Below are 18676 nucleotides of genomic sequence, written 5' to 3' on the forward strand. Positions count from 1 at the left end.
AATAATAATAGTAATAATAATAATAATAAAGGCGCATCTTTATCAAACTAATATCACGTTGTAGATAACGTGCTAGGTTATCTCAGTTCATTCTTTCCGCAACTCAGCGCTGTTATTGTCACTCCTTCTCACTCTGGGAGGTCAGGAAGATTCTCATCACCGAAACTTCAGGTGGAGGGATGGGGTCTGGAGCAAGTTGTCAGGTTCACAGAATTAGCGAGCAGCGCTGGGATGTGAATGCCGACAGATTTGCTCCAAGGCCAATTGTTTAACCTGGATGCCCCAGCTGCCTACTGTTATGATAAAACATCTGAAAAGGACCATCATGGTGTAAGTTCTCGGAGAGGCAAGTTCGTTTCCTGTTTAGTGAATATCAGACTGGATCAAATGGAAGCCACAGGCCGCGGGCTTCTCTGACCCAGGCACGTGGGCGGTCCCAGCAAGTATCGGTGAGGTCCAAATCAGCCCGAGCAACCATTTCCCACCATACATCAGGCACCCCAGCCTGCAGCACAAATGAGGAAACCTGTCTAAGCAGGAATTAACAGCACCCAACTGCAGAGTTTCCCTCATCCTGTTTTTCACTTCGTGTTTTGGATGCTGCAGGCTGGGTGAGCACAGATCCTAGACTTTGGCCCAGGCAGCTGGCCTGCCTCCAAGCCCTGCCATGAACCACTTCCAGACCATCCTGCCTCGGGTCCGGATGCTGCTGTCCAGCTATCGTCCGGGTCAGGTGCAGGCCCTCCTGGACCACATGCTGGAGAAGGAGCTCCTGTCCCAGGAGTACCACGGCGCCCTGCTCCGCGAGCCTGATGGCGAGGCCCTGGCCAGGAAGATCTCCTTGACCTTGCTGGAAAAAGGAGACCCGGACCTGGCCCTCTTGAGGTGGGCATGGAGCGGGTGGCAGGCCCCAGTGGCCGAGAGGGACCCCAACTCCAAGGACCACAGTGGTAAGTCAGCATCCCCTTTGCCCAAGTAGCAATGATTGGCTGTAGGCAGTGCATGGATTTTCCCTCCTCTCTGAAAGGAGAGTCGTGTGCTCGTCCCTGTCCCCTGATGGGAAGGCAGAGCTGGATAGGAGTCAGGGCCTCTGGATGAGCTGGTAGGGGCAGCAAGTGCTTTGGAGGACTCGGTCTGTGATGCCGGGTGTGCTGAAGGCATGTACGGCGTGCCTCCCGCTCTGCTTAAGAAAAGACCATCCCGGAGGCGTGCCATCCAATGCCTGCTTGACTTACACTCTGAGCGGCCTTCACGTGTCAGGCTCTGCTCTGGGCGCTGGCGGCAGCTACGGATCAGCTCCTGCCTGCAAGGGGCTCACGGTCCAGTGGGGAAGACGGCTGCAGGCACTCGGCGTGGCTCAAATGTGGAGAAACCAGGTGCCAGAGAGAGGACGGGCCAAGAAGCTGGAGAACGGAGGATGCTGTGTGTGCACGCGTGTGTATGTGCATTTGTGTGTGCGCGTGCACGTGTGTGTACATGTGTGCGTGTGTGTGCATCTGTGTCAGCGAGAGACAGAAATCAAAAGACAGGCAGGGTGAGAGAGAAAGGAAGGGAGAGACAGAAAGAGACAGCCGGAGAGGACTGAGGGAGAAGGAAGGGGGAGGGGTGGGGGGAAGAGAGAGAGAGAAAGAGAAAGAGGGAGACAGAGAACAGGAACCTGATCAGTGAAAAGAGAGGAAGAGGGTCTTACTTTTAGAGTATTGACGCCACTTGACGCATCTGAAATCGTCAAAACAAGCCTAAACCAAGTTGCTCCCACCCACGCCTCCGGCCCCGGAGACCTTGTAGGTTTTCCTTCCCTGTTGCAAAGAAGTGCTCGCTTTGCTGCCAACAGCGTTCTTCCTAAAGGTGCATGTCTGTTCTGCCTCCTACTCTACCCCAATCTGGGCTTTTCCAGTTTCATGACACGGCGCCTAGATTCTAGGCTTTCAAGGTCCCTTTACGGTTTTTGAGTTACTTGAAGTGGGAGAGGGTCACAACGATTCACGTTTATTGAGCACTGACCGTGTGCCGGACCCACCTATCACATGGCCGCGCGCTGAGCTCTAACCTAAACCAAGAAAACACAGACCGCCCAGAGGTGACCCCACCCCAGGTCCCCAGGTGGGACGTGCTGGAGGCTGGATTGGAAGGCAGACGAACTTTATCTTCGACCCAGCTTCGAGGAGTAAAAAGCCTTCTGAGGGTCTTGACTGGGGCACAGGGCGGGGGGGCGGGGGGGTGTATGCCCTTCTCCCGCTCTTCTGCCGAGACTGAATTTACAAGGGGTTGGTTTTCCTCATGGTTAAATTCTCGCCCAGATCATCTCTGTTGGTTTCTTGGACATATCTCTTACTTGTGCCCTTTCCCACCTGCAGGATCTCCCTGATTTCTTCATGGGGGTGCAAGCAGCCTGTGTGGTCTTGAGGGGGGTGCAGCAGCCCCCCCCCGGATGGGGCGGGAGTCAACCCCGTCCTCCCTCCTTGCACACTGCACGCTCCTTGCTCCTTTATGTGGAGGCTGCCTGACACCTCGGCACCCCCTCCTCTGTCTGCTGGTTCCTGTTATTTAACTCTGTTTCCTCCCTGGGGATGTCATATTTTTATTTCTGAGCCCATGTGACTCTAGAAAGGGAACTGGGCTCAGAGCGCCGTGGTCTTCAGGGGGCTGGGAGACAGAGAAGGGCAAGGCGCCTCCTGTCCCTGCTCTTTCTTACTGTCCTCCAGGTCAGCCCCCCATCAGGGCTGCTAGGCGTGCGGCCGTGGTAGAAGCCGGACGGAGCAGCCGAGGGGAAGTGGGGAAGGGGAAAGAGAATCGCGTGCTTTGTAAAGAAAGGGCCCTGACTCTGGTTTCAACGGAGGTTCCGAAAAAGAAATCATCATGTGAAGGTTTTGTAACTCTCTCCATAACCCTTAACGATCTTCACCCTCCACTGCTCTAAAGCCTGCATTGGCTCCCCATCACTCAGAGGAAAAGCCAAATCCAGGCGGTGGCCCACAAGGCTCGTCACAATCTGGCTCTCGTCACTGCTCTGGTCTCAGCCCCTACTTCTGCTCATCTCCTCCAGCCACACTGGTATCCCCGCTGTCCCTGGGACAGGCCTGGCACCCGCTCTACCACAGGACCTTGGCACGTGCTGTTCCTACTACCTGGAACATTCTTCTCCAGCTATCCCCTTGGAGGATACCTCCTCAGCTCTTTGCTCAGATTTCACCTTCTCAGCAAGGCCTACCCCGAGTATCCCCTTTAGAATTGCAGGTCCCTGCGCCTTGGTGGCTTGATCGGTTAAGCATCTGCCTTCAGCTCAGGTCTGGTCCTGGGGTCCTGGGGTCCTGGGATCTAGTCCTGCGTCAGGCTCCTTGTTCAATGGGGAGCCTGCTTCTCCCCCTGCTTGTGCTCTCTGTCTCTCTGACAAATAAATACATAAAATCTTAAAAAAAAAAAAAAAAAGAATTGAGGGTCCCTGTCCACACTCTGAGCCCCCTCCCTAGACTGACATTTTTCACCTTCTATAGATTTTACTTTTGTATTATGTTCGTCGTTCATTGTCTGACTCTCCCGCTCGAAAACCAGCTCCCCGTGGGCAGGGACCTGCATTTTTATCATAGTGTATTCCAAATGCCTAGCGCAGTGCCTGGCACGGGGTAGGTGTGTAAGGTAGGTCCGTTGGGTGTTGAATGGTTGGATGGAGGGAGGGATGGGTGGATGAGTGGGTGGGTGGATGGTGCAGGTATTGCCATTATTCTCACCTTACAGAATGGTAAACTGAGGCACAGAGAGGTTAAGAGATGTCCTGGGGAGGGGGCTATTGGCTGTCACAAGGCCAGATCTACTGCAGCACTTTTTTTTTTTTAAAGATTTTATTTATTTATTCGACAGAGATAGAGACAGCCAGCGAGAGAGGGAACACAAGCAGGGGGAGTGGGAGAGGAAGAAGCAGGCTCCTAGCAGAGGAGCCTGATGTGGGGCTTGATCCCAGAACGCCAGGATCACGCCCTGAGCCGAAGGCAGACGCTTAACCGCTGTGACACCCAGGCGCCCCTACCGCTGCACTTTCTGCTCGGCTGCCTCTTCTAAACAACCCGAGGGATACCGTAAATCTACCCAAAACAGGTTGACTGTCTTCAAACTGAAACTAGGTCCAAAACTTCAAACTGATTCAGAAGTCACCTTTAGCTGCCACCCTGCCTCGGTGCAGTTGTGCAGAATGCCTGCACAACTGCACAACCTCGGGGGTCCGACTCTGCTACAGGAGGCAGCATGGGTGCCCGCAACCCCAGGCAAGGTCAGGAAGAGTGGGGGGAGGCCTGAGAGTCAAGGTCCTTGTCCTGACACAACTTGGCAGCTTCCCTGGGGAATCAAAGCAAACGCTCAGGGCATTCTTTGGCGACAGTGGGTGACAATGCACGGCAGGCAGTCTGGGGACAGAGAAGAGACAGGGAGGATGGCAGGGATGGAGAAAGACCAGGCTGGACCCTGGAGAGCTCTGGGTCCGAGGCCACGCTCTGATTCTTACAAACCGTGTGACCTCAGCCACATGACTGGACCACTCTGACCCTCTGTTTCTTCATCTTGAAAATGAGAATGATGATATAAAGCCCCCCGGGCTATAGTGAGGATTAAATGAGATGACAGTGCTTGGCATTGGATGGCTAAGTCTAGAGGGGTCACAGCAGGGAGAATCGGACAGGGAAGAATAAACCAGGGGTTTGAGATGCAGAGAAAACAATTGCGTCTACAGTCTCGTTGGGGCCCACAGAATATCTAGACACCTATTCCATGTGAAACACAGTGCTGAGTGCTTTGGTGCTGTGTATATCTGAGAAGTGAATCAATGTGCCCCCACTGTTGGGCTGGCACATGGTCTCTGCCCTCAGACTGCCTGAGTGCTGGTCAATGGCTCCCTAATTCCAAGGGGTGTGGCTGTGAGCATTTTTGGGAACCTCTCCAGGCCTCGGTTTTCCACATCTATAAAATGGAGGCGATAATGGTACCCAGGGTGGTGCTCTGAGGATTCAATGACCTCATCCAACGTAGGGAACTTGCATTTCTGGCAAGAAGAGAGTGGATTCTGACTCATCCGCCTCAGTGCCGGTGTTCGTGTTCGGGCAGCTACAGGCCCGAGGGGACAGCCGGCTTGGGTTTGTGAATGGAGGGTCTGCCCAGCAGTGCCTTTGGGCAGGTATTCTCAGAGGCGTAGGAACCTCCCTACCCCCCACTCCCCGGGCGTTTATATTTTATTGCTTTCTTTGACTTTCTTTTGTCCTTTGGTCACTCTGTGTTTTCCTGATGCCTTATATTGGCCCATGAGGACTCTCTTCTGGGAACCATAGAACCAAACCTCCCTCCAGGATGTCACCTGATTTATTGGAAAGGAAGGGACATGCCCCACCCCCAGGCTGCCAAATTCTTCCTCTGGCTTCCTTCCTCATTTGGCCCCTAGCATGAGAGCCACCAGAGCTGGGACCTTGGAGAGGAGAGGAGCTGTGTCCTCCTACCCTCCCCTTTCCCTTCCCACGCCCCGTTTCTGCTCTAATCTGGGGGAACCTGCTCTGCCTCCTGGAAGGAGACGTACTGGCAGGAACTGCTCCTGTCCATTCTCCTTGGACGGTGTCCCTGCCAACCACACCCCCTTCACCTTCACCCCCTGGGAGCCGCAGAAGGAAAAGCGCCTACACTCGCAAGTTGGCACTTCCCCGTGGGTTTTCCCAGGTTGACCAGTGGCCCGTTCCAGACTCCACTTGGCTCCAAGCTTGGCGCCTGACCCAACCAGAGCTGGTTTCTGTTCTCTATTGTCCTTACGTTAAGCAGCCCACCTGCATCCTTCCGTAGAATCTATTCATCTCTCCAGCCAGCTGCCCAGACACCTTACCTGCCTACCCTCAAACTGACCTGGTCTTCATAACCACCTACCAATATCCATTTATCAATCCTGCAACTTCTATCCGTCATTCACTTATACATACTTAAAAATCTATTTATCTGACCATGTATAGTTTTCTGTATCAACTTATTTACCTGCCTTCCTACCAACCCATCTGCTTGCGTATTTACCGACTAATGGGCCTCCGTTCTCGTGCGCCTTCCTACCTGCCTAATTTGGACACGTGCCAGTTTTATCATATCTGTTCACCTGCTTCTCTACTCACTTCTTCCCTCCTCCTTAATCATTGTCTTAGCACCTGCTAGGGATCGTGGTGGTCACCAAAAAGCATAAGAAAAGGCACTTACAACCTAGGGAGAGGGAACCCTTCACTATTGGGAACTTTAGTCTGCCTTGATCGTGCCAATCCAGGCTTGGTCCCTTCATTCAAAGAGTCTTGGAGTAGTGTGACTTTTACATAAGAAAATAAAACACTGGGTCCCAGACAGCCAATTCATGATCTAATCAGAGGTGACCGAGTCTCTACTTATGAAATGGGAAGTTCACCGATGCATTGCCAAATACGTGGCAACAAGCTTTCTAAAAATGAGTAAAGCAGAAGATTGATGTTACCTGGAAGGGTGCTGAAAGCAAGAACTCAGGCCTTGAAGGATGGCTAAAATAGAGCCTGGGGGGGAGAAGGCAGGAGCTCAGCCCCGCACAAGCAGAGAGGTACCCACCTAGGTCGAGCAGGGCTGTTTGGGGAGACTGCAGCAAGGGATGACAAGCTTACTCAGAAGAGAAGTTTGCCCCATGTCCTCCCCTTGGGACTTGGCAGGGGACCCCGGCTGGCAACTTTCACAGTGCTTCTCCTGGTAGCCAGTGGACTTACTCCTGCTGGATCCCCACTGGAGGCAAAGCCACTTGCATGCCCAGGGCAAGGTTGGCTTGAACAGCGCTGGGAGCGCTCTCCAGTAGGGAGGGAATTGATTTTATTCAAAGCATCCCGGGGCTCAGGAGAAAGATCACCGTCTCTGAGGGAGTTTCGAAGAGGAACGTTAGCAGAAGAAATGCAGGATGCTTTAATAGGGAGAAATCCTAGGCTCGGCTTACGCCCTCTGCCCTGCTCCTTGCCCTGCCCATGCAGTCAGGAGGCTTGGCCTTCTAGCTCGCTGCAGTGCCAGCCTGCCCATCCCTCATCCCTTTGTTTCCACGGCCCCTGTCGAAATTCAGACCCCATCGGCTCCTGGCTGGGCACTGCAATGGCTCCTCTTTGCTGTCTCTGCCAGGGGCCCTCCCTGTGCTAAGCTACAGCCTCTGGCATCAGCCAAACACGCAGCCTGGTTCTTGTCACCTCCCAGCTCAGAGACCTGTGTTGACATATGCCTGGTCAGGTTTGGGTCTTGAGTGTGGGTCTGGAGGGAGAGGGGCAGTTCAGTGAGTAGCAGAGGTGAGATTGGACCCGGTGAGAGATGATGGCATTCAGGCAGGTGGACCCCAGTCGGACCGACTCTCACTGCAAGCTCATTCCTGCCCATGAACGCCTCGGCCACGGCCGTCAGAACTGGCTGCCTCTGAGGACGGGAAGGGACTCTCAGAAGGGGTCTCGAGACAAGTGAATGGGCAGGGGTGCCTCTCTCCTGGCACCAGGTCACGGGAAGATGAGACTTCTTGAGATTTCTAATATTCGTCACGTCTGTTTTATTAGCCTAACGAGGCAAGACCGTGTTTCAAATTGACTATTAGCATTTCCCATTCATCTGTGTACTTCCTTCCTGGGCCTTCTAAAAGCAGGGACTGTTTCAAAATAGCCACCCTGCAAAGATAGGCATCGTTATCTTTATTTCGTATGTGGGGAATTGAGGCCCACACAAGGGAAGTGAGGGGTCCAAGGTCACACACCTGCTACTAACAGCAGGGACTCGACGGCAACTCTTCAGACTTCAGACTTCCAACCCAGCGCTCTTTCAGTAAAAATGCAGGAAAGAGGGGCGCCTGGGGGGCTCAGTCGTTAAGCATCTGCCTTTAGCTCAGGTCATGATCCCGGGGTCCTGGGATCGAGCCCTGCGGCAGGCTCCCTGCTCGGTGGGGAGCCTGCATCTCCGCCTCCCTCTGCCTGCTGCGCCCCCCCCCCCCCCCCGCTTGTGCTCTCTCTGTCAAATAAATAAATAAAATTAAAAAAAAAAAAGCAGGAAGGAGGCACTTGTCACTGCTTCTCAAACTTCATTCACTTCCGGACCACCCGCACAATTTCTACGCACCGTCCTATACTATTATTTGCTTGACAGGTGTTTTTCAGAGCACTCACATTTTTTTTTTTAATTCGACTTTGTTTTCCAAGGAAAGTTATGTTCACCGTAAGTGAAAGGAATACCACCCACTGAAGCGAACTATGAAACAGGAAGGCAGGGCAATGTTTGCACAAGTCCAGCCAGATACTGTTGTCCCACGGAAGGCTTGCAGCTAGGGAATGCTTTCTGGGAAACAGGGATATATCCTGCATTTGAAGAGCTGTTAGAGACCTATTTAGCCTAAGACTTTCTCCCAGATGCCATCAGGAGCGTGGGTAGAGACTTGCAGAGGCGCTAACGTTCCCCCTGCGGGTCAGTGCTATTTAGCACTGCATCTGTGTGCCACCCCGAACCACCCGGCTGTAAGTAGACCACATTTGGGACAACACTGTTTTACGTGTAATTTACGTTTGATTCAATGTCTTGGAATAAAAATCGTGAGTGGACCACGCATGATCTCCAAGGCAATTCAGGGCATTTTGGCATGGGGGTGAGGTGGTGGAGGAAAGTGGAATCTGGGAAGCCTGCTGGACCCCAGCTGGGCGTCAGCTTGCCTTGAAGCATTTGTGGGCCTCTGATCCTGGCCCGTCCAGCAGAGGACGGCAGGAATTGCCAGCTGGCACCAGTGGGGCTCCACTGTGGTCACCGTAATTTCAGAATGTCATTGTGTCGAAGGTCCCCCTCCAAGAGACAACTCTCAACATTCTACAGTCACAGCCCCCCTTTGGTCCACCACAAGGAACTGAAATTACCATCAGAGGCACTGGGAGGGTTTAAGGGAGCGTGGGCAAATTCGAGAGTTTTAGAGAACTGGGGCAGCAGGATGTCACTTCATAGGGGGAGAGTTTTCTGTTGGTCCCTTGTTTGCGTCTTTTGCATGCGGTCTTCGTCTTGGCGGGCTCCTGCCTGGTATAGGCGGAGAAGCTGGAGATGAAGCAGTCTGCTCCTGAACTGGGCATTCAGAGGCTTCGTGGGGCAGGCTGAGGGCACCAGGAGCGGCTGCCTGACTGGGTCTCCCACACCATGCGTTGCCTGGCTCCACGCCCTGCAGGGTCCTACCTGCCGGAGCCCCAAGGTAAAAAGGGGGGTGAAGGAAGTTGGGGCTGAGAATGCTTCTTGATTTAGCGGAATGTCTCAGCTGGTCCCACCATCTCAGAACTGGGTGGTGGGGGCAGAGAGGGGGTCCTTGTCCTGTCGGGGCTGTTGAAAAAGGTGAGGTGGTTGGTTATTTCCTTCTACTTGAGGGACATTCAGATTGGCCCAGGTGCCTGGCATGTGAGAGGTCTTTATCAGCGCAGAAGGGTTTTAGAGGGCCAACTTTCAGGAGGCGTGTCGTTAGCTCTCAGCATTGATGGCCCTGCTCAGCCAACCAGAGGTCCTCTCTCCAGCAGGTAAACACTGCGGGGTGCCCTTGAAGGACAGGATCCCTGCCAGACCCCCCCCCATTCCCCCCCCCCATCCCGGGGAGAAGCAGGAAAATCAAAGCTGGAGTCAGCTCCTTGGTGTAGCTGTTGAGCCCCGGCTGGCTGCACGGATGTTCCCCTCTCCCTAGTTTCTAAATTATGTTTTGGGGAAGAAGCGGGGCAAGGAGACAGACAGCCCCCGCTCTGAAGTCAGCCAGACAGGCTGCACTGTTGGCTGGGTGATGTGACACAAGACATTTCACCAACCTTCTCTGAGGCTCTTTTCCTGGGCCGTTGAAGATTCTACGGCAGCCTAATGATGAGGGATCAAAGTCCAGCACGGTGTCTGGAACATTGTAGGAACTGAATATCATCACAGAAGCCCAATATTACCAGGGCTGCTGTGCTGTGTGTTTGAGAGGGGTGAGACTCCTTTCCTCAGACACCCCCGAAATGTGACACATTGATGTCACGTTTGCCAGCTCTGTTGGATTGAGCCTGTTGGGAATTTTGATGGGGAAGGGGAGGTCAGGAGTCACCTTGACCTACCCCTTCAATTCCAGATAGGAACTCCAAGCCTGGGAAAGGAAGCGCCCTCCCTGAATTCTCCTGGTAGGTGGAGCTGGGGTCCAGGACCTCTGGAGGAGGAAAAGCAGGAGGAATGTCCTCAGGGATGTGGTGATGGGGAGGCAGGGTTGCCTAGGCTGAATTTCCAGCCCATGAAGGTGCCTGAGGCATTTTCCCGGCTTCTGGAGGGCATTTGCCTTCCCACGAGTGCAGGGCTCATTGAGCAAGTGTCTGGGACTGGGCGCCCTGCAAGGGTGGTTTTGCCACCCTTGTGGTTAGGCTGAGCTGGAGAAACACCGAGGCCACCCCAAAGCCAAGATGAGCTGTCTGCAAGTTAGGGCTTGCAGATGGCTCGGCGGGGGCGTGCTGGCTGCCCCGAAGCGGGGGACTGGCCATTTCCAGGAGCTGACAGACGCTCTGGGAGTGCCCAGGGATGTAGGGAAGGGACTCTGGCGCTTCTGAGAAAGCACGTGGTGGGTCCAGCAAGCCTGCGTACTCCCCAGCTTGGCTCAAATCCCGCAGCGCAGAGAGAAAGTGAAAGAGAAAAGGACGGTCCTAGGGGGTGAGGTGGGGTGGCTGGGCGACAGACCTGCTCCAGTCTCCCCGCAGTGAGAGACTGGTGGGAAGGAGAGGCCATTGGCAGCACGGGAGTCCGGGAAGCAGCGGTAGGTGACCAGGGCTCCCCCCCCAACCCCGTACACCCCGAAAGTCGGCCTGGCAATCAAGGCTCAGAGACTGGCAGTTATATTCCTGAGGTCACACAGCAAGGCTGGGAGGAGGGGGAGGGGAGTGTGCGGAGTGCGGACCTGGGAAAGCCCGCGTTTCCAGCGTCCCCCGCCTGGAACGCAGGGACCTGGGGTGCGGAACGGGCGGGGCCCAGAGCGCAGGGCCAGGGGAGGCGGGCGGGAGGCGGGCGTTTGCAGACACTCTAGGGCACAGGAGGCGCACGCCCCGCGGAGCCCAGCTTCGGCGCCAAAGCCAGGACGCACACCCCCTTGGTGCTTCCTAGAGTGTGGAGAGGTGACATGGCCGCGCAGAGGAGCACACAGACGGGGACCCTGGGCCTGGTCCGTCCTTCTCCAAGCCTCAGTTTTCCAGTGGGATCATAGCACTTCTCCCACTCAGGAATGCAGGTTTCCAGCCCTGGGGTGCGGTGCCTGGCAGGAAGGATTGTGGGGGGGCCCGACCTTTAGTGGGCCCTCTGGGGAAATCCTCACCTCTCTCAACCGGCGGCTAAACTGAAAAAGAACAAAGACCTTGATTTGGGGGGGGGGTGTCTCAGAATTGCAATTCCGGGAGCACAGAAAAACCTCTTGCTCATGTGGGGAAAGCCAGGGGTTTTTATGAGAAAGGAGGGGGCGATTGCATGATTTTGGTAAAGAAGAGCAGAGAAGAAAAAGGCTGCTAGTGGGTGCTGACCGGTTGAGCTGCTTCTGTTTATGATCTTTTTATTTTGTTGGTGCTATCAGATGAAACTGTCCCTTGTAGGTACGAACTCTCCTGTCCCCATCCGTCTGAATGCCTGCTGTTCTGTTGACTTTTTATGAGCAACTGCTTATAAAGCAATTACCACTTCTGGCCCAGTTCAAGAGTTCATTAGTTAGAAAGGAAAATGGAACTTTAAAATGTAGTTTTGGATGTCCAGGAATTTTATACAATCCAAGCCTCTCTTTGATAATCTGGGGTGGGGGGTGGGGTCCCGAGCTTTCTCGGGACTGCTTTGACAGGGCTGACATCTCTACCTCGCTTTGGGGTCCTGAGCCCTGCCTTCCAAGGAGAGAAACCAAGGAGCCCCAGAAACGGGTCCCTCTGGGGTCCCAGAATGCCAGAATTGGGAACTGCCATGTCTAGCTCTGTCTAGGACCCTTAAAGGCCACCGCTCTCCTTTGAGTCCCACGCCCTACCCCCCCATCCAAGGTGACACAGGGTAGGAGACGGACGCCCAGCAGTCCACCACGCCCCACTTGCAATCACAGCCAGGCATTCCCGACTTTGGCAAGACGGCTTCCATCTGTGAAGCTCCCCTTCCCACCAACCCAGAAGGGAAATACTTCCAGCCGATCAGAAGGTTAAAGAAATTGGTGCTTCTTGCTCTAGGGCCTGGTGGAGCTGAGGGGGGAGAGGGAGAGACCCCAGAAAATCGTCACCTTCCAAATCCCAGGCTGCCTTAGATAAGGACCTGGTCTCCAAGATCCCAGGATGGATGATGGAAAGATCCTCAGAGAGAACTGAGCCAGGGGGTCCCAGGCTTCCGGCACAAGGAAGTCACCTGTTTAGCGGGTAGGCTCCTGGGTCCTGCCCCTGGGCCCCACCTGGGCTAAACCATTTATCTTGGTGATTCCTGTGTCAGAGGCCCAGAGGTTATACATGCATTAAGAGGCATTGATGTGGTCCAAACCCTGTTCTTTCACCATGTTACAAAACCTCTGGGGACTTCCCCAGGAGATTTTGTAACCAAGGTCACATAGTCGTGTTGTGGTTGAGTCAAGATTTGAGTCCGAGTCTGTGGAGAGCCCAGTCCAGTGTCTGGGCAGGGGCGTGAGGCTTCACAAACGCAGGGCAGGTCCTGGGTGGTCAGAGGCTTACGGATATAGCAAAGCCTGTCTGATGGCAGGGACCCGGTTTGACCTCTTGAGACCTCAGCCCCTGGTCCCTCGTGAAGAATAGTCAGGAAATTAGCAAAAGGACTCAACGCCAGGGCCCCGGGGTCAATCCCGGGCAATCAGAGCAGTGGCCTGAGGAAGAGGGGGAAGCTTCTGGACTTGGCTTTCAGACTTGCCATCAGTCACTCAGGATATATGACTTTCCTCTCCGAGGTGCATGTCTAAGACGGCTAAAACAAGAGCCCTGTCTTGGAAGAACTTGGGAAAAGTCAGCAAAGGGTGCGCCGATGCCAGGAGTACGCGTCAGAGCTCCTACAGGGATTATACGGAAAGATTTGAGGGCAAGTTGTGGGCGGAAGGGAGGCTTCTAGACTGTGACATGTACCTGATGGGTGGCCCACGGACAGTTCTCAAACAGGAGTTAATTTACCCCAGTTCTCCTGGTGGAGGAGATCCCTGCTTTACAGATTCTTTCTCAATCCGCCTTCCCCATTTTGGGGTGTAGACATCTTCAACAACACCCGTACTGGCTGATGCTTCTTTTTAACAGAGTAGGAGGGCAGCTGACCTTACTGTGATAACATTGTTCTGTTTTTAGTGGCAAGTGATACTGGTTTCTTTCCCCCCATGGGAGGGAGCTATAGAAAGTTTCCTTTTTTTTTTTTTTAATGGCAATAGAGAATTTACCAATGAACCCGTTTTAAGTATACAATTGAGCTGTAATAAACACATTCCTGCTGTTATACCACCATCACCACCACCTGTCTCCAGAACGTTTTCATCGCCCCAAACTGAAACTCTGTTCCCATGACACGCTAACTTCCCATTCCAGCCGCCTCCCCCCGCCACCACCCTTCGATATTCTGTCCCTATGGATTTGAGCACTCTAGGTGCCTCGTGTAAGAGGAATTCTATAGTGTGTGTCCTTTTGCGTCTGGCTTCTTTCACTGAGCATGGTGTCTTTGAGACTCGTCCATGTTGTCCCTGGTGTCCGTGTTTCCTTCCTTTTTAATGGCTCAGTAATATTCCAGTGTACGGAGAGGCCCCATTGTGTTTATCCATTCATCTGTTGATGGACGCTTGAGTTGTTTCCACCTTTTGTCTTTTACAAAAAGTGTGCTATGAACGTGGGTGTACTGGTATGCATTTGATTGCCTGCTTTCAATTCTGGAAGGTTTTCTTTGACCGTAAATATATTCGTTTCTTGAAAAAAGTTAATTCAGGGGCACCTGGGTGGCTCAGATGGTTAGGTGTCTACCTTCGGCTCAGGTCGTGATCTCCAGGTCCTGGGATTGAGCCCCGTGCCAGGCTTCTGGCTCAGTGGGGAGTCTGCTTCTCCCTGTGCCTCTGCCCCTCCCCCCTGCTCGTGTTCTCTGTCTCTCAAATGAATAAATATTTTTTAAAAAGGAATAAAAAGTTAATTCAAGGAAAATACAAAGGTAAATTATAGAACAGGTGGTAGGGAGATCTGACCCAAAAATTGACTGATGAACACCTGAAGTTTGGGAGACCGGATTGGGGGAAAGACCCAGTAGCAATTGTAACAATCCAGGGTGTGGGGTTGGGGCTTCTCCATCAATAGCATGGCTGTTGACAGGGACTTTAGGAAGGAGAAGGAGAAGAATTAAGGAAGGTGTTTAGTCTGGTTCTAGGATTTTCAGCTGGGAAGAAGTGGAAAGGTGGCAGAAAGGGAGAGTCTGGAAGGGTCATTTGGGAGACGGAGAATTGCAGACCTCCCAGGGTTCAAGAAAAGTCACACCAGCGGAGGGGCCGTGTTTCCTGACAAGTGGAAACTCAGGCTGCCTTGAAAAGAAAACCCATTTTAATTCCCTACAAGGCAGGTGTGTGTGTAGGGGCATAGGGGGTGCTTGTTTAAAAATATAGACTCTCTGGGAGTCAGGCCCCTGGCTCCTGTGTGTTGAGCCCCCTTACTGGGCGGTTTTGATTCACAGCCAACGGCTCCTGTCTGTCGTCAGATGCTGGCTGGCAGGGCTGGCCCATGATTCATGGCTCAGAGGCTCCAGCACCCAGCAGAGGGCCTGGTGCTGGCTTAGGCACCCTGTTAGGTCAAGCTGGGGGTCAGGACTGGAGCCAAGGGCCTGGCTTGACCACAGGGTGCTCATTCCCCTCCCCATCCCAATACCTGGCTCAAGTTGTCTTCGGGGGGGGGGCAGGGGAGGGAACATGTTGGACTCCTTTCCAGGTCACTGACTGCAGCTCGGAATGTTGGGGCGTGCAGAGGGAAGGCTACCTGGAGGTGGGAGGGGCCAGGCCAGTGGAAGGAGACCTGCACTCTGGACAAGCACTGGCCACACATCTTCCCCCAGCTGCAGCTCTTACTGCTGGCCTCCTGCCTTCTCATCCTGCGTCCAGCAGGCCCCTCACCCCCAGTGGCTGGCCGTCTCTAGGCACACGCACCAGCTGAGGTGGGATCATTCGAATCCCAAAGGTTTTCCAAGTCACAATGAGGCGGATGTCCTCAGTAGGGGTCCAGACTAGGTAGGTGGCTTGCCCAAGCTCTCAGAGGTGGTCTTTGGCAGGGGGTGCTTTTGTGGGGTTCTGTGTGGTTGCCAGACCCCTTGGTGAGCTTGTCTGCGGTGAGGTTCCTAGGAAGCAGACTCGGAGTTGATTTGTACGTGGGAGGCTTACTGGGAGATGTGAGGTGGGGGACACCGCAGGGAGAGGGAAGAGGAAGGACTGGGCAGAAGCAGGATTGGGCTGCCAGCCATAAGTCTCAACAGGGGTTTCAGCCTCTCCCCTGCCCCCACAGAGCGCACTGAAGCTGGGACAGCCTTCAGGGTTACTGCAAATTGAGGCATCAGACCGGACTTTTGCACCCCACAGGGACCAGTCATCGGATATGGGCTCCCCTTGGAGAAGGGGTGTGACTTGGAGCTATGCCCAGAGCTGTGAGCTGGGAGCCCCTTGCCCTCCAGCAGCTGGTAGATGGGCACCCCGACCTCAGCCCCTTGACGGGGTTCATCCGTGTTGTAGCCGGATACCACGTGTAAGACATCACTCCAGTTAAAATGGTCAAGTCAGAGTGTCCAGAGGGCAAGGTCTCCGCTTCTCTAGAGTTGTGTTTTCAGCATACTCTGCAGCCCCTTTGGGGAGGAAAGGTTGTGGGCCCTCCAGCCCCTTTAAGCAGCGTCACCTGCTCTGAGATTTGCCTTCTGATGCGTTTGAGGTGTGGCCCCGTGTTTGCGTGTGTTCTTGGAAGCTCTCTGCTGTGTTTTCATGCGCCTGGATGTCACTCTGCATGTCTAGCTTTGGGCTCTCAGAGCTCGTTCCGTTTCTGACTTTTCAGTCTGCGCTCCGTGGCTGGGTGTGCGTTTGGTCTGTTGCTTCTCACACAGCATCATCTGCCGTGGATCACAGTGGCTACTTTTGACTGCCCCTCCCTCAGCCAGCGGCACCCGGATGGCATCCCCCTGCTGTCACCGCAAAGAGTCCAGTGCGTCGCCTGACAGCTGTCCTTGTGCAGCTGTGGGAGCGTTTCTTTGGGAGGTAATCCCCGGCCTGGAACTGTGAGGTCGTAGGATCTCTGCCTCCTTTGGTATTTGAGCAGGTGCCGGGCTGCTCGCTGGGGTCCTGCCCCAGCCCACGTCTGCCAGCCTTTGGCATTTCGGAGCTTTGTACTTTTGACCAGCGGTGCCATATCAAGTGGCAGCTTGCTGTTTTTATTTGGAAATTTACATCATCGTAGCGCTTTCTGGAAATGTCACTTTGGGCAAGTCACAGCCACATAACGAGGTGGAGGCTCTGCCAGCCAAATGCGGTAGGTTTCACAACCGGGAGAGGCTGAGGAACTTACGTGAGGTCACGCACTTAGCGGGGAACTGGGATTCGAACCCAGAGCACGCACTCTTAACCACCGTATTATTATCATCACGGTTTGTCTCCCTCTTAAAATATTATCTGAGTCTACACTGCAAGCTTCTTGGCAGGGACTGTGTTGTAAATGTCCTTAGCGCCTCTGGAGAACTGAGCCTCGTACTTTTTTTTTTTTTTTTGGTATGAGATGCTCAGTAAATCATTGTTTTACAGATTTGGATGAAAACCAATGCAGTGTGTCTTTCAGAATTTATCTGGAGGACTGCAAGGTGCAAGGGAAGAGGAACTTGTTTGATCGATCAGCCCCACAGAGATACTGACTGGGGGCTGGTCGTGGCAGATAAGGTAGCCATGGGCTCCTGGCTTCCTACCACCATCTGACCCCCGGAAGCAGCGTGTCATGAGGTTGGGGAGCAAGACCGTGTTGGGGGAAGGGCTTGGGGGAATGGAAAGGGGGAAGGCTGACAAGCAGTGAGGAATCTAGACTCTCAAAATACCTCCACTGAGTGGGCTCCACCCCCATTTGGTGAAACTAAGGCTCAGAGGGTCCTCAAGATCAAAGGCAGAGCTGGAAGGCAACGCCATGGCCCCAGACATTGAGTGCAGCTCGCAGATTTTCATTCCTTCCTCAGGAGGAGAAGTAGAGTCAACGTGCAGGGAAGTATTTCCTCTCCTGCTCTTGTATCACAGTGCAGAGCAGTGCTGGAGAGTTCGAGGGTAGCAGAGGTGCCCCTTTCTCCTTCCCAGTGCCGCCTGAGACCCTCAAGGATATACTGCCTTTTCTGGGAAGAAAGCACCTGCTAAACAGAGCCTAGCCTCATTGTCATCATCTGTGAAATGAATATAATAATACCAATTTCCCAGAGTTGCTGTGACAGTGGAAACAAGGTTATGCATCTCAGGTGTCCCGCACCGCCCCCAGCCCAACCGGATCTTCCAGCGGGGAAGGACTGTTAGGCCAGCAGACACGGGCTGTCAGGTTACTTAAGGAGCGGTAAGAACAGTTTGGTAACACTGGATTTCCCTCAGGGGAGAGGGAAATGAATTTATTCCAGAAACCATCTTGGTGCCTACGGTCTTTCAAAACCTGCGTTGTAGTACAAAGCGGACATGGAAATGAACCCCCAAAGGGACTTTTGGTCGCCAAAAGATTAGGAACTTTTTCTCAAGTTGGATGTGGAAGGTGGTAGCCCAGGGGGAAGGGCGGATTCAAAGAGGACCTTCTAAAAATACTGCTCGTTTACCAAAAAGACACAGACCACTTCTCTGCTGTGCCCCAGACAGCTCCGCAAAAGGAGAAACCATCTTGTCACCCACGCCTCCTGTCACCAGGCGAGGGCACCTCCCTGGGGTGCCTGGGGACCAAGAGCCGCTGGAAGAAGCCGTGGCTTTGGAGCCGGGTAGTTGGCTCAGATCCTACCAGTCTTCTCTCAGCCTGTTTCTTTATCGGAGAAATGGGAAGACAAATCACAAATGTGTGTGTTAGACCGAAGAGAATAAGGTCTGTAGATCACGTCATCTGGTGCCTGGTGCTCAGCGGGCACCTGTGAATTCTAGTTAATGCTTCAGTTTTGTGGATGGAGAGAGCCTGCTATGTGCAGGAGCTTGCTGGGGTCTGGGGACAGGTGAGCTAGACAGACAGGGCTCCTGCCCTCACAGGGCTCCTGGCCTGTGTGATTTGCCCTGTGCTGGGGCAGCTGAAGGGGACCCTCTTCTCTGCAGTGGGGTGACTTGAGCCATCTGTGTCCCCAGTCCCCGCTAGAGTGACACATGGGGGAAAGAGTCTAATCAGGGGCCTTTGAAGCACTTCTTAAACATCTAGAGACATAGGGAACATGGTTGTGGGAACGCTGGGAGGGCCCAAGCCATGATGTAAGTCGATCTGGGCATGAATGTGACTCACTGTGGCTTTGGGAGATCAAGACCAGGAGACTAGACTCCGGAACTGAGCCCCAGCTCTGCAGGGTCCCAACATCATGGGATTCCTTTGACTGTGGGCCTCCTGTGTGCCTCCAAGAGCCTCTGCCTTTCAATGGTCCCACAAGGGAAGTGTCATAATCCTGATCTAGTAGTGAGAAAACTGATGCTCAGAGAGGTGAAGCCACTTGCTTAATGCCTCCTCGCCAGGATTCAGAC

The 18676-nt window shown here is 53.7% G+C and overlaps 1 protein-coding gene across 6 annotated transcripts in view; it reads left to right on the forward strand.

Moving 5' to 3' along the window:
* Window positions 1-494: 494 nt before the first annotated feature.
* Window positions 495-18676, forward strand: part of CIITA (class II major histocompatibility complex transactivator) — a 46591-nt gene continuing 28409 nt past the window's right edge. For 2 of the 6 annotated variants that reach the window (XM_026520325.4, XM_057315198.1), the window contains exon 1: window positions 498-950. In XM_026520325.4, the coding sequence (XP_026376110.2) occupies window positions 668-950 (283 nt within the window). In that variant the 5' untranslated portion in view covers window positions 498-667. Of the gene's footprint in view, window positions 951-8991; window positions 9209-9659; window positions 10769-18676 lie in introns of those variants that run through there. The other 4 variants (XM_026520329.4, XM_044391545.3, XM_026520327.4 and 1 more) reach the window with 4 other exon arrangements.

The sequence above is a fragment of the Ursus arctos genome, unplaced genomic scaffold, assembly GCF_023065955.2.
Source record: "Ursus arctos isolate Adak ecotype North America unplaced genomic scaffold, UrsArc2.0 scaffold_2, whole genome shotgun sequence".
NCBI lineage: Eukaryota > Metazoa > Chordata > Mammalia > Carnivora > Ursidae > Ursus > Ursus arctos.